The sequence below is a fragment of the Pleurodeles waltl genome, chromosome 3_1 (assembly GCF_031143425.1).
Source record: "Pleurodeles waltl isolate 20211129_DDA chromosome 3_1, aPleWal1.hap1.20221129, whole genome shotgun sequence".
In the NCBI taxonomy this organism is placed as follows: domain Eukaryota; kingdom Metazoa; phylum Chordata; class Amphibia; order Caudata; family Salamandridae; genus Pleurodeles; species Pleurodeles waltl.
The window spans coordinates 363,501,910-363,519,592 of record NC_090440.1 but is presented as its reverse complement, the minus strand read 5'-3'; the positions used below and the strand labels follow the sequence as shown (position 1 = coordinate 363,519,592).

The 17,683-nt window shown below is 45.5% G+C and overlaps 1 protein-coding gene across 2 annotated transcripts in view; it reads right to left on the bottom strand.

The window, feature by feature from the left end:
* Positions 1–17,683, bottom strand: part of SPPL2A (signal peptide peptidase like 2A) — a 273,444-nt gene that overhangs the window by 230,274 nt on the left and 25,487 nt on the right. For both annotated transcript variants that reach the window (XM_069222533.1, XM_069222534.1), the window contains exon 2: positions 16,786–16,905. In XM_069222533.1, the coding sequence (XP_069078634.1) occupies positions 16,786–16,905 (120 nt within the window). The remainder of the gene's footprint in view (positions 1–16,785; positions 16,906–17,683) is intronic.

Genomic DNA, 17,683 nt, shown 5'->3' with positions numbered 1-17,683 from the left:
TATTTTCATTACTGCAGGGATTGTACTGACCGAAAATACTCGACTGCCTGTACTAAAAAATTGGTATTGGATGCCATCAGTCTGCTAGCTACAAAGCAGTTTTGATCTTTATGTATTATCTGTTGTGCAACCAGTGTGATCCAAGTAGCCCAGACCTTTGTTAAGATTTTGTAATGTGCATTGAGCAGACTGAATGGGCGATATGAATCTGGTTTCAGCGGATTTTTACCTTTTTTTTTTTTTTACAAAGAACCTGACTATTGTTGGTTCTTTCAATGTTGGAGGTATTTCTTCGCCCTTGAATATTGCATTGCATAAATCCGTTAGGAACAGTTCGATCTCCTCACAGAAACGTTTGTAAAGTTCAATAGGAAGGTCGTCTCCACCACATGCTTTTGCACTTGCCATTTTCTGAGTAGCTCCCTTTATCTCAGAGGGTGTAATCTTCTGTGCTATGTAATTTTGAACAGTTAATGGCATCCTTGGTAGCGTAATTAGCTTATAATACTGCTCTATCAAGTGAAACTGCGTAATTAATCTCATACATTCTAGAGTAACTTAACAAATACCGGAGCAATATCCTTCTCTTGTGTAACGGTTGCACTTGTCGCGGATACTGAATTTTACGTAGTGTCTGCTTTTCGTGTTTTATATGAGTGGTCCAAGCCAAGTATTTTCCTATTTGTTGACTTTCCTCATAAACCTGTTGCTGATAAGCCCTTTAGCTAGTTACGTCCTCGAAGATAGAAAAATCTTTTACATTAGCCTCCGTTTGAACAAGATTACGCCTTGCCACTTCTTGCCCCCTGCTTTCATACAATCATCTGTAGCCTTATCTATAGCCATCTGAAGTTTTTTAATTTCAAGCTCTCGCTGCAGAGTCTGCAATGCTTTGAAGGAAATAATCTGACCACTAGCTGTAGCTTTAAAAGCGTCCCATACGTCGAATAGAGATGCAGAATTCTGATTTAACTGAAAGAACTCATGTATGAATTTTCTAATATCTGCAACCCACTACTGATTGCTGAGTAAGGATCTATCGAACTGCCATCTGGGTCTCTCCTTGCTAGCTGCCTCTAGCTCTGTCATCACCATGACCGCTGAATGATCAGAAAAAGAGTTTGCCCATATATGCAAACCAAGATCCTTCAATGTATGAGAGACTACAAACAAATCTATTCTTGAAGAGGTTTTATGATGGTGTGAAAAGCAAGTAAATTGGGTGGCTGCTGGATACTCTTCTTGACAAGGATCCATAACCTGAAAATTGTTTTTTATTGTATTCAAAGTTCTCTTAGTTTTGGGTTTTAGTTGTCTCTTGCCCCGATTAGAGGTATCTAGTCTAATATCTTGAATAGATAAAATCCCGTCCAATATTAAAGGAGACTCTGGCACTCACTGCTATATTATAAAGTTGTACTAATGGCTCTACCTCACCTATGAGTGGCCAATAGTAGTTGACCAGATTAATTTGAATTCCTGATAGTATAACCTCTAGCCAGAGCCATCTCCCTTTGGCGTCTCTAATAACCTCTTTTTACAATCCAATCGACTCTATTACTAAGTTTATTGCCACCCCGCTTACTGCCAGCCCAGAAGATACAAATAGAGCTACTGAGTACTGTTTTGGGATGTATACTTTGGAGTAATTACTTTTTAGATGGGTTTCTTGAAAAAATGAAAAGATGGCTTTGGGGTTGAATGATATCAGCCACTTTAACATTGCCCTGTACTTCTGTCTATTTGATATTCCATTTGCATCGCAGGAAACAATCTTAAGCTTCACCACGTCTTTTAATAAGCTTGTCCATAGCCTTTTTCCAGCCATTCCTACTGCCTGCTACTTTTTGAAGAAACCTGAATTTTCTCAACCTTTTAACCCCCCTAAGTGCTCCCCCCCACTCAAACCCTGGCCCCACCCCCATCCGTCAGCTCCCTCCTTGAATGATCTGGGATCGAGGCCCTCCCATCTAGGGACTCTCAGAGTACTCCCCTCCCTTTATCCCCTCCGATGATCCTGACTTGGCTCTACTAGCCTGTTACATTGCCCCATCCCACTACCCCTACAGTGGTGCCTTGACATGGCACCGTTGGCGCCAACACATCTGGGAGGCATTGTGGTCTTTCCCCTTTCTGACATAAACAGACTTTAAACATTTTCCATGCTGGTTTCCTCTCATCAATACGTTACAAGTCATAGTCCTAGAACCAGGGAGCATAAGAAATGTTTCCTCAATGTCACCCGAGAGCATTTTCCCGTTTGGCCCCCTCCAAACCCACCAAATGACACCTTGTGCCTCGTCACGACCAGGAAGATACCTGTTAACTTATACATTTAATTCCCAATGTAATGTTTCTACAACCTTCTCCCAACTGTGCTCTGTATAGAATTCAGAAGAGCTTTTGCCGCCTCCACCATATGGAATATATTAGCCTGTCATCTATATAAAACTTTCAATTTTGTTTGTTGGACCAGACCAGCCGGTGCCCCCAATTTCTGGAAAACTGGAATCAGCTCTTTAAACTCTCGGTGTCTGCATGCTGCAAGTGCGGACATGTCAGAGAAAATTTTAAATGAGTACTCCCCAGGATTTGAAAAATTTGAAAAGGCCCTTGCTTTAATGGCCAGTGAAAGGATTCTTTCTTTAATGCAACAGTCTCCAAAGTTGACCACTATCATCCGCGGGGGGACTGGAGTGTTGGAACTCGATGGGCACATGTGATGTTTTACTGTCAGCTGCCTCTGTTAGAACATACTGTTTTTTATCAGATCTGTGATTAATTTAATGACTGTCTGACCATTCTCTCGCCCTTCTGGTATCCCTGTGAACCTTAGGTTGGAGCAACGAAAACAATTCTCAGCATCGTCCACCCAAATCTGCAAATCGGCCAATTCAGCTTGGCATCTGGCAATTGATGCTTCCATGTGCGATCCACCATCTTCAAAGTCAGATACCTGTTGTTCGACTTCCTTAACACAAGTACTCAATTGCTGCATGTTGTTCTTTATAGGCTTAGCTGGGCTTACGTCTTTCAATTTGCCTCTTCCTGTTACAATTTTAGAGCCTTTAGTTCACTGAGGATCTTAAGAAGAAAATACTCTGTAGCTGAAGAACCTTCTCCCACTTGTTCACCTCCTGTCTGTTTGTGGAGGGCCAGCCTGGAATGCCCAAGACCTGAACAGGACAAAGAACCCATATTTTCTGCTATTTTACCCACTTCCTGATGCCCTGTTGTGGCCCCCATTTCAATTAAGTCAGAAGAAGGTGAAGAATCTATTGACCCAACAGAAATATAAGGGTCTGAGTGTCGTTGAGTATTCAGTAAATTATAGGGAGTTGGAGAATGCAGAATAGGTACTGAGTTACGTCTGGCCTGGCCCCCTCCCATTAAATGCTCCACTGGAGGTGCTGGTTTAGGGGGGTTCCTTGACCTCTTTGGATCCAGTCAAGGTAAATAGCAGATACATCTGTAGTACCTATTCCTATTTTGTTGGGTGCTTGCTGATCATACTTCATCTGTTCAGTAAGGCGCAAGTCACTGAGGTTCTGCAAGTTGCCCCCTATCTGGCTCCCAATTACGAGTTCATGGGACTCAGATTCCATAATCATGCTTTTTGCTATAGGAGTAGCTTGAGAAGTGGAGGAGGAAAGTGGTGTTTGAGAAGGGGGTTGCAGTACTGAGAAGGTTAAGCCTGGACTGGATGTTTTATCCAATGAAGAGGGGCGCTTGGCCTTTGAATTTCGAGTCACCATCATATTCTTACCAGTCGGGCATGCCTTTGGCTGGAATTCACGAGCAATCCTTTTCATTATGCTGGGTATCACTCTCCTCAAAATATGACAGAGTCCCCACCTTTATTTATTTATTTGCGCCAGCTTAGCTGCCACAAGCCGCAACCACACCTACATGGGCCACTTCCGCAACACGCCAAGCTGGAGCTGACCCTAAAAGTGGGCCTAGTGCCAATCTCTCTGGGGGGGGGAGAGGGGTTACTTCGGATGCCTTTCGCAATGCCTCGCACCCCTTCACTGCTATGCCACTTTTTTGTTTTTCGCAGTAAACTCACCCCTGCCTGCTCTGTCATTGAAGTTTGAGCTGTTTTCCTGAGTTTCCAATTACGATTCTGAGTCGTAGATAGGCTCTGATTCTTGGGGGGGGGGGTGGTTCTTGGGCTCCTCTGGGTAATGAAGCAGGTTCTTGGAAACATTCACGTTCTACCGCCCGCACTGCGCCTCTGTCCTGGCGTGGAAATGCTAGCTCCGTAGCCAAACAGCGGGATGTATATGACATGAAAAGAAAGGGGAGGAGTGCAGGAACTCAGTCTTACCCGAGAAACCATCCCTCACCCCTTCCTTCCATCTGCCCCCCAGCAGTTGAGACCTCAAGTTGAGTGTCGATGTGAATATCTAACTGTTCTTGTGGGGTGCCACAGTGGGGAATAGTGCTCCTATACCCAGGCCCCCGGCATCCCAGCTCATGTCCGATGTGACCTCGCATTTATAAGTGCCTGAGCCTAAAGAAGTCCCTTGTCCCTCAGAACAGCAGGCACAGATGATCCCGCAGATGTAGAAATCATGAAGTTGTGGCATGGGTTTTTCAAGCTATCCAAAATTGTCTTCCATGCTCGGGACGTCTCTAAAGTCCCTATTCCCCTCCTTGCCTCATTCAGGAGGACTGCTCCTTCATACTCTGCCCATCTCTCCAACTCCCAGCGCCAGGTTTCCACTCTTGAACTTGCCAGTACCTTCTAGCATTGTGTTATTTCACACTTACATACAGCGCTAAGTCCCGATATTTGCTAGTAGCCTTGGTTTTGGAGTTGTGGGGGAACCAGTGTAACAAGCAGTGTTGTGGAGACACAAGGTCATCTTTTTCAACAACCTCCACCAACACTCATCCTCCCAATGGCGGCACAGTGGGGGACAGGCCCATAGGATATGAAGAAAGTTAGCCCCCTTCCTGACACACCTAGGACATGCTGCATCTGTGGTATGGAAGAAATTGTTAATATTCTCCGGAGTAAGATATGCCATGTGCAGTATATAAAGGTTGATCAATTTGAACCTAGCATTCCTAGTGGCCCTGGGCATTATGGCTAAGATTGTCTCCCAATCTCTGTCCATTATGGAGATCTCCAAGTCCTCTTCCCATCAGGACCTCAGCCTCTCTAGTATATCCCCTCGGATTGCCCTATAGAGGCCGCTGACTACCTGGAATGTGTGCGAAGATAGTGCCATATATTGGCAGGTTCTGAATTGTCGAGGCTCGGTGGAGCCCTTCTTCCAATGCCTGTGGAGGGCCGTTCTCAGCATCCTCTGTGGGAGGTCAAAGCCTTGATGGAAGTCCTCTAAAGGAAACAGTTCTACATTGTGAAACAGAGTGCCAATACTGGCGCACCTGCGTCTATCAACTCCTGCACTCCACGCCCCTCCTTACCCCCCATAGGGTAGGAATGTCAGCATTTTCATTGGTAGTACCAGGGAGTAGGGGATGCAGACTCATGTCCTCAGAAGGCATCTGATCCAGCACCTCTGCATGACGACGATATCTCTAGATCTTTCTATTAAAGGTGAAGCCACTCAGTACTATTCTAGTGAGCTCATCAAGGTTGATGACAGAAGGGCCCACCTTTCTCCCAGGATTTTTTCTTCTCGCCATACACTGGCTGTACCACTGCAGTTGCGCTGTGAGGTAGTATGCCCCAAAGTCTAGTACCGCCAGTCCCCCTTCTGTTGTTGAACATTGCAGCTTTGCTAATGCCACTCGTCTGAGGCTATGCCCCCATATAAAACGCTGTGACCAGTGAATCCAGTTCCCGGAACAGGGCTCTGGGATCCAGACCGAGAGTGTCCCAAAGAAATACAGTAGGTGGGGGAGAGCCATCATCTTCAGCAGGGCTATATGCCCCACTACCAACAGTGGTAACGATTGTCAGAGGTCTATCTGTGTCTTTAATTTCATTATTGCCCAACCCAGGTTTACCTCATACAGGTCAGTGGAGTTGTGGAATATTGTGACCCCTAGGTAAGGTAGGCAAGGGGGCTACCACTGCAGGACCCCTAAACACTTAGGGGCTGCACGATTGTCGATAGTGGGAAACAGTTTGGTTTTCTCCCAGCTGACCTTCAAATCTGACATTCATCCAGTGAATTCTTGGCACCCTCAAGATTGCTCTCTGAGGAAAAAGCTGTAAGTACTCTGTCTAAAACACGATATGCTGAGGCAGCGTCCTAATCTGAAGCCCCTAGTAGCGACTGTTCATTCTGGCTAAACTGCCCTGAGGTTACAAGCGCAAAGAGTAGAGGCGAAAGAGGCCACCCGTGTCTCGTCACTCTGCCCACTTTGTAACTGGCAAAGATAGTCTGGCCAGTATGGACTATGGCTGTTGGGTCGGTATAAACAAGTTGCGTCAATGCCAAAAAACCTTTACCCAGATGCATATGTTGCACCAATTCATAGAGGAAACCCCACTCTAAGCCGTCAAAAGCTTTTTTAATGACTACCAAAAGCATAGCAGCTTTCTTGCGATCGTAGTAAGCAGTTTCTAGAAGTAACATGAGTCGCCATATACTCAGAGCAGGGTTACTGCCAGGGACTAACCCTGCTTGGACCAGAAGCATTAACTTAGTTATGAAGGGCAGCAGCCCAGTGGCTAGTATTTTGCTCAATATCTTGCAAGCGACGTTCAACATCAAGAACAGTTAGTAAGCCCTGCAATTTCCGTAGCATCTTTAATAGCAGCAAGTACTAGGTGGTCAGCTTTTTGATATGCTCCAGGATGTATACATGGGTGTTAAAAATGACCCTACATGTGGGTGTCAAAAATGACCCCAACATTGCAGACACTAGCGACAGGGATGAGTGTGGAGACCCAATAAGTGGGCCACCCAACCTCCACTCAAGATGCAGTAATATTACTTAATACTAATATGAACTTTTTGTTATTGTTTAAGGGAATTCAAGTCCTTTCAGTTGCCAATGGTCCTGAGGCAGTCTTAAAGACAAAGCTGATGGTATGTGACATCTCCAATTAATTGTACATTTAACTCGATATCATCAGCAAAGCCACAGAAAGTAAGGCTGAATTACTTGGTAAAAGTCCAAAGTGTTAAAATGCCCAAACTTCAATAAGGGACAAGGCCTCATCATGTTTAATATTTTAGCTTGGCTCTATTATTCTCTAAAGTTATTTAAAATGTATAAGTCAGCTGTAGCTTTAGAACAGCTCTCTAATCTGTTAAGGTGTGGCAATTACTGCCTAACATCATTAACAGTGATAACAACAATAATGCAAAAGTGAACGGTGATATATATATAAATTATATATTCCTATTAGATTAAAAAAAACAAAATCTGAAAATGTTTACATTAGGTAGTTCAACACAAGTAACTATCAGTTACAGATGATGAATTCCCCATTATTATCTAGAGTGGCCACAAGCCTGGTTGAACGTTGCTGTGCACAGCCAGAGTTTGGCTTCTTGTTTGGTGCAGTGCCTGGTCACAAAAGTAAGGTGATATGCGACGGCACCAGTGATGCAGTATTTTTATATACAATGTTGTGAAGTGGGAGATATTTTACACTAATTTAAAATGTAGTGCAGTACAAGTAAAGCCTTTCAATCGTAAGATCAGCACTTTAATAATTGTATTTTGTTCCGTAAGTTTCCACCTAAGCCTCTTTACTATTCAATCTTTATGAGGAATGTTGGGGATAATTTTTTTTGTGAAGCAGCTATCAATTTCATCCAGACAACAGAGATAACAATGAAACAGTAGCCCAATAATTCTCGACATCAAGGATTCCCCAGATGAAACTTCTAAAAAATATCTGAATTTGCTGTTCTACAGCCACACTGCTCTAAGGTCTTTCCACTAGACTTGCTTGTTAAATTACAGGTTCTAAAGATCTTAAGAAGATAGTCAAATCAGCTAAATCATAAGGATTCACACTACACAGACATCTCAATCTTGACCTTCATACTAGGGAAATTACTGAAAGTGCCACAGTTCAACTGAAGCTACTCTACAACATCATTTTCAGTGCCCAATAGGCACTGGTAACAGGAACATCCTACTAATTCCCACTTATCTACTCTTGATCACATCCTTCAAAATGTTGTCAGGGTCATCCCTCAATGAGAGATTTGTTAGACTCACACTTGCTCGCAACCCTTTTCCATAAACTTAAATTCTCCCTTTCTGTCATTCAAAATTTGACTTGTCTGATAAAAACAGGATCATAAGTAGGAGTACAGTGGCACAACTTTGCAAGCCTCTGCAATTTAAAAAGCATCCATCCTCAAATGCATTTTTTTGGAAAATACCTTAAGGATACAGAATGCTCGTAATTTAAGACTCACTCCTGCTACTCAAATCTTCAGATACATGCAAAGAGATGATTTATTAAACCAAACTAATCACACTCAAATTAGAATGAGTAAAACATACTCAGCTAAAGATGTTGATAACTCCTAAATTGGATCACATCTGCATATAATTAACAGTGGAGGATCTATATTTGAACGGAAACGTAAATTTCTCAATGTTTTTCTATACAATTCCTCACCTTGAGTCCAGAGAGAGAGAGAGAGAGAGAGAGAGAAAGAGAGTATGTGTGTGAGTACACACACACACACATACACACAGAATGAAAATTTCCAAAAGAAAAGCTAATAGCTGGTTCCGTGCATATCTATTGAGCAGGAGAAAAAATAAGTGAAATATCTAATTTTAACTCCCACAGAAATATTTTAGAACCACTACAGAAAAAAAACTGTCGACTGGAATTACACCAAACTAGACCTTACTGGTCTCTGGGAAAGTGCTGGGGACCACAAATACAGCAATATATTTTACTACTGTGGAGTTCCTTGGGCCCCAACATCTGATCAAAGGGATACTTATTCTGATCTCTTATGGCCCTTGTTGTTTTTATTGTTCAATGCGACTAGCCAAGTCAGAGGGGGTCCACAAACGTGAACTGAACAAGAGAAAAAGCTCCCACATGCAACAGGATATGAGTAATTTTTAAAACAATCTTGGTCTGCAAACGCGCTGTGAACTCAACAGCAAGGTCTGCAAAACAAGCAAAAAGAAGGCTCATTGTTGCTAATTTATAGCACATCTTTCAGTGAAGACTGGATGCAACTTGGCTACTGAAAGAAAAGTAGATTGCCATCTTTTGGGGCTTCTTGAATCAGCTCCAGCCAGGACAGATTACATACTTATGGGCAAGATGTAGCTTGGCATACCGATTTAAAAGGATAAGCAATTTAGACTGTGTTGCAATGACCTGGGAGGGAAAAAACAGATTTATGATGATATCAAAAACACTTTCCCTTTGCCTGGAAACACAAAGACAAAAATGTAAAAGCCTCAAAGAAAGGGTGGCCCTGAATCGCTCTAATTTGACACCAACATAGGAAAAAAGAAAACAAAAGGATCAGACTAGTTCCAAATAAAAGAAAACTGTCTAAGAGCGAACCAGAATAGTTGTGACAACAAATCCTGCTCCACGTGCCTTTCACATGGAATCCTGGGCAATCTCATCTCTGTACAACCTTTGATTCTGGAAGGAGCTTGTGCAGCCATCTTAGATTGGAGTCAGACCTTAGCAACACAATAGATTCTTCATTTTTTTAACAGTGTAAAGAACACACTGCACATGCTTGCCTGGTAATGGTCATTTCTGATCCATACTGATGTCTCTACAGTAAATCACCAATAACATACAGCCCAGTTCTTCATCCTTTCTACGGTTAAATCCTGAATATCAGTGTGACATAGAAGCAGTGCTGTAAAACAAGAACCTGCCTTGCGGGATATACAAGGAAACATGGAAATGTTATCAGAAGGTGAAGTGACCGGTGATAAGAACAGACGGGATGAAACACATCATCCATATACTTCATATTCCCACGATTTGAAAGTGGGGTCATAATGAGTCTGTCTAATCTAAGCACTTCTTACAGATTCACAATACTGCTTGAGCTACATTCTGTCTTACTGAGGGCTGCCTCTCCAGCAGCAGGATCTGGAACTGCAAAAGTGCTGTATACATTGTTTGCAACTGAATCTGCTAATGTTGGAGGAGTTCCTTAACTTGCACATTTAGAACTTAATGGGAATATACAACTGCTGGAGCCCAAATCTACTCGTGCATCTAGAAAAGAGGTTTGGGAAGACTCTTGCAGCACATAGATATGCCATCACCATCATAACTGTTACTAATATCTCACCCTCCCCATCCATTGGGAGGAAAACCAAGTTTGTATTCCAGTAACTTTAGGGAATGATTTCATTTTTGGCTCTTAGACGGTTAATCACATCTACTATGGTCTAGCATATATTTAACAAGTCGGGCATCTAATAGCATCATACACTTGTATGTACCATTGACTTCAAACTTTGTCTACAGCATAGCCAACCAGAACATTTAGGAAGATGTCAGACATAAGCAAGATTGAAGTTAAAGCTAAAACCCGACTAGTTCCATTGGTACTGTCAGAGCCTGCCACGACATTCCCTCACATTAAGTAATCCTAAATAGGTAAATCAAGCATGGGTATTACAGGTAAAAAAAGGTTTAAACACACCAAAATGGGTGGCAAGCCCTGTCTCCTGTCTCCAGCGTTATTCTAAAGCTTGATAGCGATATTGTGGACTGCAGACTTGTCATGAAAATGTGGATGTATAAGAGAACATCATGCACAAATGTGTATTTCAGGAATTCTGCAAGGTTACAATGACTCACTTGCTAATGAATACAGGTGCTAGGCAGCTGATGTATGTAGAAAAATACAACAGTGGCATGGTCACCCCCCACGTTTTGCCTAGTGTTGAAGCCAGCTTTGATTGGAAGTGTGCTGGAACCCAGCTAACCAGGCCCCGGCACCAGTGTTCTTTCCCTAAAACTGTACCTTTGTTTCCACAATTGGCACAGCCCTGGCACACAATTAAGTCCCTTGTAAAAGGTACCCCTGGTACCAAAGGCCCCGTGGCTAGTAAAGGTTTAAGGGCTGCAGCACGTATTATGCCACTCTCAGGGACCCCTCACTCAGTAGATGCACACTGCCATGCAGCTTGTGTGTGCTAGTGGGGAGAAAAGACAAAGTCAACATGGCACTCCCCTCAGAATGCCATGCCCACAAACCACTGCCAGTGGCATAGGTAAGTCACCCCTCTAGCAGGCCTTACAGCCCTAAGGCAGGGAGCACTATACCACAGGTGAGGACATAGCTGTGTGAGCACTATGCCCCTACAGTATCTAAGTCAATTCTAGACATTGTAAGTGTAGTGTAGCCATACTGAGTATATGGTCTGGGAGTTTGTCATTACGAACTCCAAGCACCATAATCAAACATCATGGTATAAAACTTGTCAGCACAATAAACCCACACTGATGCCAGTGTAGGATTTATTGAAAAATGCACACAGAGGGCATCTAGAGATGCCCCCTCTATGTTAGCCCAACTGCTAGTGCAAGGCTGACCGGTCTGTGCCAGCCTGCCACTTCCAGACGAGTTTGCTTCACATCTCCCCCTGCAATAACTGTAACACCTGGCGGTGAGCCTCAAAGGCTCAAGCCTGGTGTTACAGTGCCCTAGGGCACTCCAGCTAGTGGAGATGCCTGCCCCCCCAGGCGAGCCCCCACTTTTGGCGGCAAGTCCAGAGGGATAATGAGAAAAACAAGGAGTCACCCCCTTAGCCAGGACCACCCCTAAGATGTCCAGAGCTGGAATGACCCCACTCCTTGAGAAATCCTCCATCTTGCTTTGGAGGAATTGGACCAATAGGGATAGGGATGTCCCCTTCTCCCCAGAGGGAGTGGGCACAAGGCAGGTGTAGCCACCTTCAGGGACAGTAGCCATTGGCTACTGCTCTCTGACCCTAACACACCCCTAAATGTAGTATTTAGGGGCGACCCTGAACCCAGCTCTTCAGATTCCTGACGACCTCAAGAAAGAAGACTGTTGAGCTGAAAACCCTGCAGAGAAGAGAAGGAGAAAACAACTGACTCGGCCCCAGCCCTACTGGCCTGTCTCCTACTTCAAAAAGCTGCAAGAAAAGAAGCGTTCTACAGGCCCAGCGATGCCTGAACACCGAGGACCAAGAAACTCTCATAGGCAGAGGACCGGTCCAAAAAGAAGACCAAGAAACCAACTTTAAAGAGACTCTCACCTCACTCCAGAAGCGCGAGTCCAACTAATCTGCACCAAACACCCCCAGCCCTTGTCCAGAGAAACCAACAATCCAGAGAGGACCCCCAGGCGACCCCAATGACGTTTTCACCCTTGGCTGACCTCTCTGCACCCCCACGATGACGCCTGCAGAGGGAATCCCAAGGATCCCACCCCGACCGCGACAAAAATATCCGACACCTAAAGAAACACTGCACCCGCAGCCCCCAGACTCGAGAGAAACAGACCACTGATGCAGCAACGACCAGCAGGCGGCCCTTACCCTTGCCCAGTCAGTGGCCTGCCCAAGAGGCCCCCCTGTGCCCTGCCTACAGCGTCTATGTGACCCCCGGGTCCCTCCATAGAGTTCTATTGAGAACCTGACACCCTGTTTGCACACTGCACCCAGCACCTCCCATGCCACTGAGGGTGTGGTTTGTGCCTACTTGGGTCCCTCCAGTACTCTTCCAAACCCCCCTGGTCTGCCCTCCGACAATGCAGGTACTGACCTGCAAGCAGACCGGAACCGGAGTGCCCCCTTTCTCCATAAGGGCTCACGTTATTTTGGCTCCTGTTTGACCTCTGCACCTAACCGGCCCGGTGTTGCTGGTGTTGAGTGTTTGGGGTTATCTTGAACCCCTAACGGTGGGCTATCTATGCCGTGGAGATTGAACCCGTAAGTTTGTTATTTACCTCAAAAACTGTACTTTACTTACCTCCCCCAGAACTGTTGAAAATTGCAGTGTCCACTTTCAAAATAGCTTTTTGCCATTTTAAAGAAAACTGTGTACATTGTGGATTGCATTCAAAGTTCTTAGTATTACTGCATAAAGTACCTTTCATTTAATGTACTTACCTGTTAAATGAATCTTATGGTTCCAGAAATGAATTAACAAAATAATATTTTTTTTATAGAAAAACCTATTGGCCTTCAATTAAGTCATTGATTGTGTGTTCTTACTTATTGCTTGTGTGTGTACAACAAATGCTTAACACTACCCTCTGATAAGCCTAACTGCTCGACCACATTACCACAAGTAGAGCTTAAGTTTAATCTATTATTGCCTCTGTCAAGCCTCTTGGGGCTAGTAATATGATTGTCTGTACAGGCCTGATGTTAATTTCCCACAGGTGGTCATGCTTTTTCAGTGCTGACAGACAAATACAGAATACACTCTAGTGCTGTTTGGGGTCCGAGGTCTATTTCTGCTTTCACGATACAACCAGAACTGGGTGTGCCCATAAGGTAATAACAATTATTCACACACTCTTGCTTGGCCATGGAAGGCTATTTACTGCCGCATATACACTGTAGAGTTGCCAGCTAGACAATACACTCATGTACAAATGTTTTAATATCAATACAATATACCAGGGAAACTCAATGAGTATAGGAAGATTTTACTCTGCTCTTAGCCAAAATATTTGGAACCTTTGCAATCTCTCGATGTGTGGAATTACACCACTGCCATTTTGAAGGATTAAAATCAGGTCATTTAAGTGGCTTTGTGCGTCAAGATGGTGGTCGCACTCAGAGTGCTCCAGACCCCTCCAACATCTGCCACCATCCACGTTGCATATGGCCCCACAAGATTGGTATGGGCGTTCCTGACCCGATACAGGACAGACCGTGAGCCGAGCAGAGACACTTTTCCGGCCTCTTTTTCGAGCTGGGTCCCGGGCAGCAGGCATAAGCAAAATGGCGGCCACCCACTGGTCCTGAGCGACGCCGGGTGGGATGGCCTGGGCCCCGGGGAATCAGCGCGGCTGTAGAGTCCGGAGGTACGGGGTCTGGGTGCCCCATGGTGGCCTGGGGTGGCGGCTGTGGCCCTGCCCGTCCGGCCGAGGGAGAAAGCTGTGCTGGTGCTGGAGCCGGGGCACTGCCCCTTGCCTTTGCCTGGGCCTGGGGCCTGGTGGTGCAGCCTTGAAGCGCATGTCATGAGATGCCGGTCCCCCCAGCAGGGGGTGGGGAGCGGTCCAGAGCCCAGGGCCAGGCTTGCGACGACAGGACCCATCTGGAGGGGGCTGGGCCCCTGTGGCCTCGTGGGGCCTGCCCCGACTGCTGAAAACAGGGGCAGGGGCCACGAGGGCCGTGGTGGTATAGGTGGTGAACAGAGGTGCTGGCCGGCCAGAGTGTGTGGAGGGCCGGTACTGTTCCCCTTTGGCCCAGTGATGAGTGGAGGCGGCGGGGGCCCTGAGCGGTACTGGGCCCGGGCCACGACTGGGGCTGCCCAGCCTGCTGAACATGGGCAGGGGCTGGTGTGAGGTGGTGCCCCTGATCCTGCTCGGCTGAAAGAGGGGTGAAGTCCGCGGTGGAGCGGTGCCTGGACATGCAGGGCTGGCAGATCTCCCTTCCATTGATGACTCCATAATTTCCGGAGGCGGCGGACACCAGTGAGAGGTGCTGGACCCGGGCGGTGGAAGGCTGGGCCCTGGTTTGCGCCTCGCTTGTGAGAGGAAAGGAGGGTTGGGATCTGGGGCCCAGTACCGGGCCGGCCACGGACAGGTGGCCCACTGGGGCTCCAGGTCAATTGGTGACATGGGGCTATAGGTGACCACCAGGGGTGACTCGTGCCGACAGAGCATGTTGCCCCACCTGCGCCTGGAGGCGCTCGACCGTAGGCATCTGATGGGAGTGAGACTCATTGCTGACTGATGGCTCCCTAATCGGGGAGTGACTGCGGTGTTGCCCCGGGGACCCTCTGCCAAGAGATTGATCTTCACCGTGCCAGTTACTGTACCTGTTACTTGCCTTCCTAATGGCACAGGGAGAGATAAGCAGGTGAAGCCATCGTCCTCCTAGCCCCGCATTGATAAGTTTGCGGTCCCCGCCGGGGGTCCCGGGAGAGACGCATCTGATGACACTACCCAGGCAGAGATCAGCAATGGCAATACAGATAGGATCCTTCAGGCCATACAGGCAGTGGTTAAAAATAAAATAGAGGAGGTAAGGGTCGACATGTCACTGTTGAGGCAAGACCTCAAAAATGCATTGGCGCAAATTACGGACGCAGAAACGCATGTTTCTACAGTGGAAGATGAGGTTCATGACCTTAAGACAAGGGTGTCCTGCCTCCTAACGCGCACTCACAGACTGCAACAATGCGCTGACGATGCTGAAAACTGCGCAAGGTGGAATAACCTGCGCTTTGTGGGGTTCCCGGAGACTTCAGAGGGCCCTGGCCCACTGTCTTTCTCAAAGAATGGCTTAATTCGTGGATGCCCCAGGACAAGCTGCCCCCTGGTTTGCCATTGAGCAGGTGCAAAGGGCCCTCTCCCCCTGCCCCAACCTAGGGCGCCACCGCGGGCGCTTCCTCTATCCTAGATCGGTCCCCTAGACGATGACTGGCGGGACGCACTGATGGCACCGCGAGTCCTTACAATCTCGACTAGACTGCGCGTGGTGCAGACGTACTACCTGCACTCTTGCCTACCTGACCCCGGCTAGGCTTTTCCGATCAGACCAAACCCTTGCTGTAACCGGTGCGCATCCTCACCAGCAGACTTCTTCCATGTAGTGTGGTCCTGCTGTCCGATCCAACAGTACTGGGCACAAATCCAAACTCTCCACACTGTTAGACCTCTCACTGGCCTCCTCCCCCATGATGGCCCTGCTGGGGGTGATGGAGGGGGCTGTAAACTCCTGAGCGATCCAAACACTGGTGGGCATAGCCCTATTAATTGCAAAGAGAGACATTGCTAGACTCTGGTCTTCTAAGACTCCCCCATCGGTGCAACTGTGGAAGAGGGGAGTGGACTGGTATGCCCAAATGGAGAGACCAGTTTATCAGGCAAGGGGCTATGAGGGCAAAAAATACCATAAGATATGGCATGAATGGCTGGGACTAATGCGACTGTAATCAGTACTTACTTAAGGATTGTTATGAATCTGTTTATTCGTATATCTGCACTAGAATGTGTAAGTGAGAATTTGGGGCATGTCTTCCTGTATGTGACATTGTTGTTGAAATACCAAATAAAAGTTGGTTATAAAAAAAATAAAAAATACTGCTGCTGTACCAAGAACCTAGGTATATTTCTGGCAGTGCACGAAAAAAACAAAAACATACAAAGAGAAATTAGTAATACTTTCCTAGTACGTCGATCATAGCAACTGAAGGTCGCTTTTGGACACACTACGTACCACAGAAGTCAAAACTGACCCATGCTCACTTATTACAATATCAGTGAAGTAAGAGCAGACTTGATGTTATGCCCACCTCTAACAGATTCTCATAGTCTAGAACAGGACTAGGTAATGTCCTAGGAGGATAATTATTCAACACAGATGTACGTCTTTATGTAGATAACAGATGAAGGATACCACAACAGTAAATTTGATGATGCAAACGTTTCAGTGGATTCTCTACACTCTAACTCATAATAATAATAATAATAATAATAATAATAATAATCATAAATGTGTCGAAGAGCACACATGGAAATAAAAATATAAAAACAATATATTTTTCTAAACTACTTCCTGAAAAAGTCTTCTTTGAAAGACTGGTACTTTTGTTCAAATAACTTGCTTTATCAAGCCTCAAAAGTATGACGCTCAGAATATCTAATTTAACTACACACAAGATTAAGTACTTACAGCATTATCAAGGCTCTCTGCAAGTGATGTCCATGAAGCATTGTATAGAATACAGTAGTCTTTGGTAGGTTGATTCGTCTGATCACGAGTGACGTGCAGGATCCCCTCTTGTGCAACAACCTACAGCAGATATATAAACATCTGATATGAATAACTTACAAAAAATTACTAGCCAACTCATTGCATTAATGAACATTCATTCCAATGGCTGTTGGTCGGTACATTTTCTCCATCTCAACCAGAAAGACTACCAGTGAGACTAGCATAACTACAGATAGAGAAAAATATGGTTTTTCAAATGCAATAATCTAATCGATCGCACCTAATGATATTAAAGAACCCTTTTCAGTTTATGGTCGTGCAAGCCAACATACATAACTATTTTTTCTTTAGGACTTCATGCTGTTTGGAGAAGTTTACAAATACAAGATAATGTTTAGCGGATACAGAGCTGTTCCATACGCGCATATTATTATCAGAAGTTGAAATGTTTCAGGCCTGTCACCTCACTCCTGACTAACCCACGTGATGGAGAGTGGGAAGGCAAGGGGCGACGTACACTTCTGACCACAAAGCACCCCATATGTCTTTCTATTATTTTTGTTCCTCACCCAAATGGTCTACCTCGATACATGTTTTTAGTTCCTGTGGAAATTATCAGCACATTCTGCTTTTTTCCTTGCGCATCCACATTCCAAGCGGAACTGATCGGTTGTGTGGAAAGGGGGAGGACGGGCTAATGGACTGTGTTTTTTTCGTTCCATTTACTGACTGACGTTATACTGCAAATGTTTGTTCCCATCTTTGTATTATCCTGTTGTTTCAGTTACTATCAGCTCGATGGGAAGTCATATTCCATCTCCAATGAGCGCATTTGTAGCACATTTCCTCTTGATCG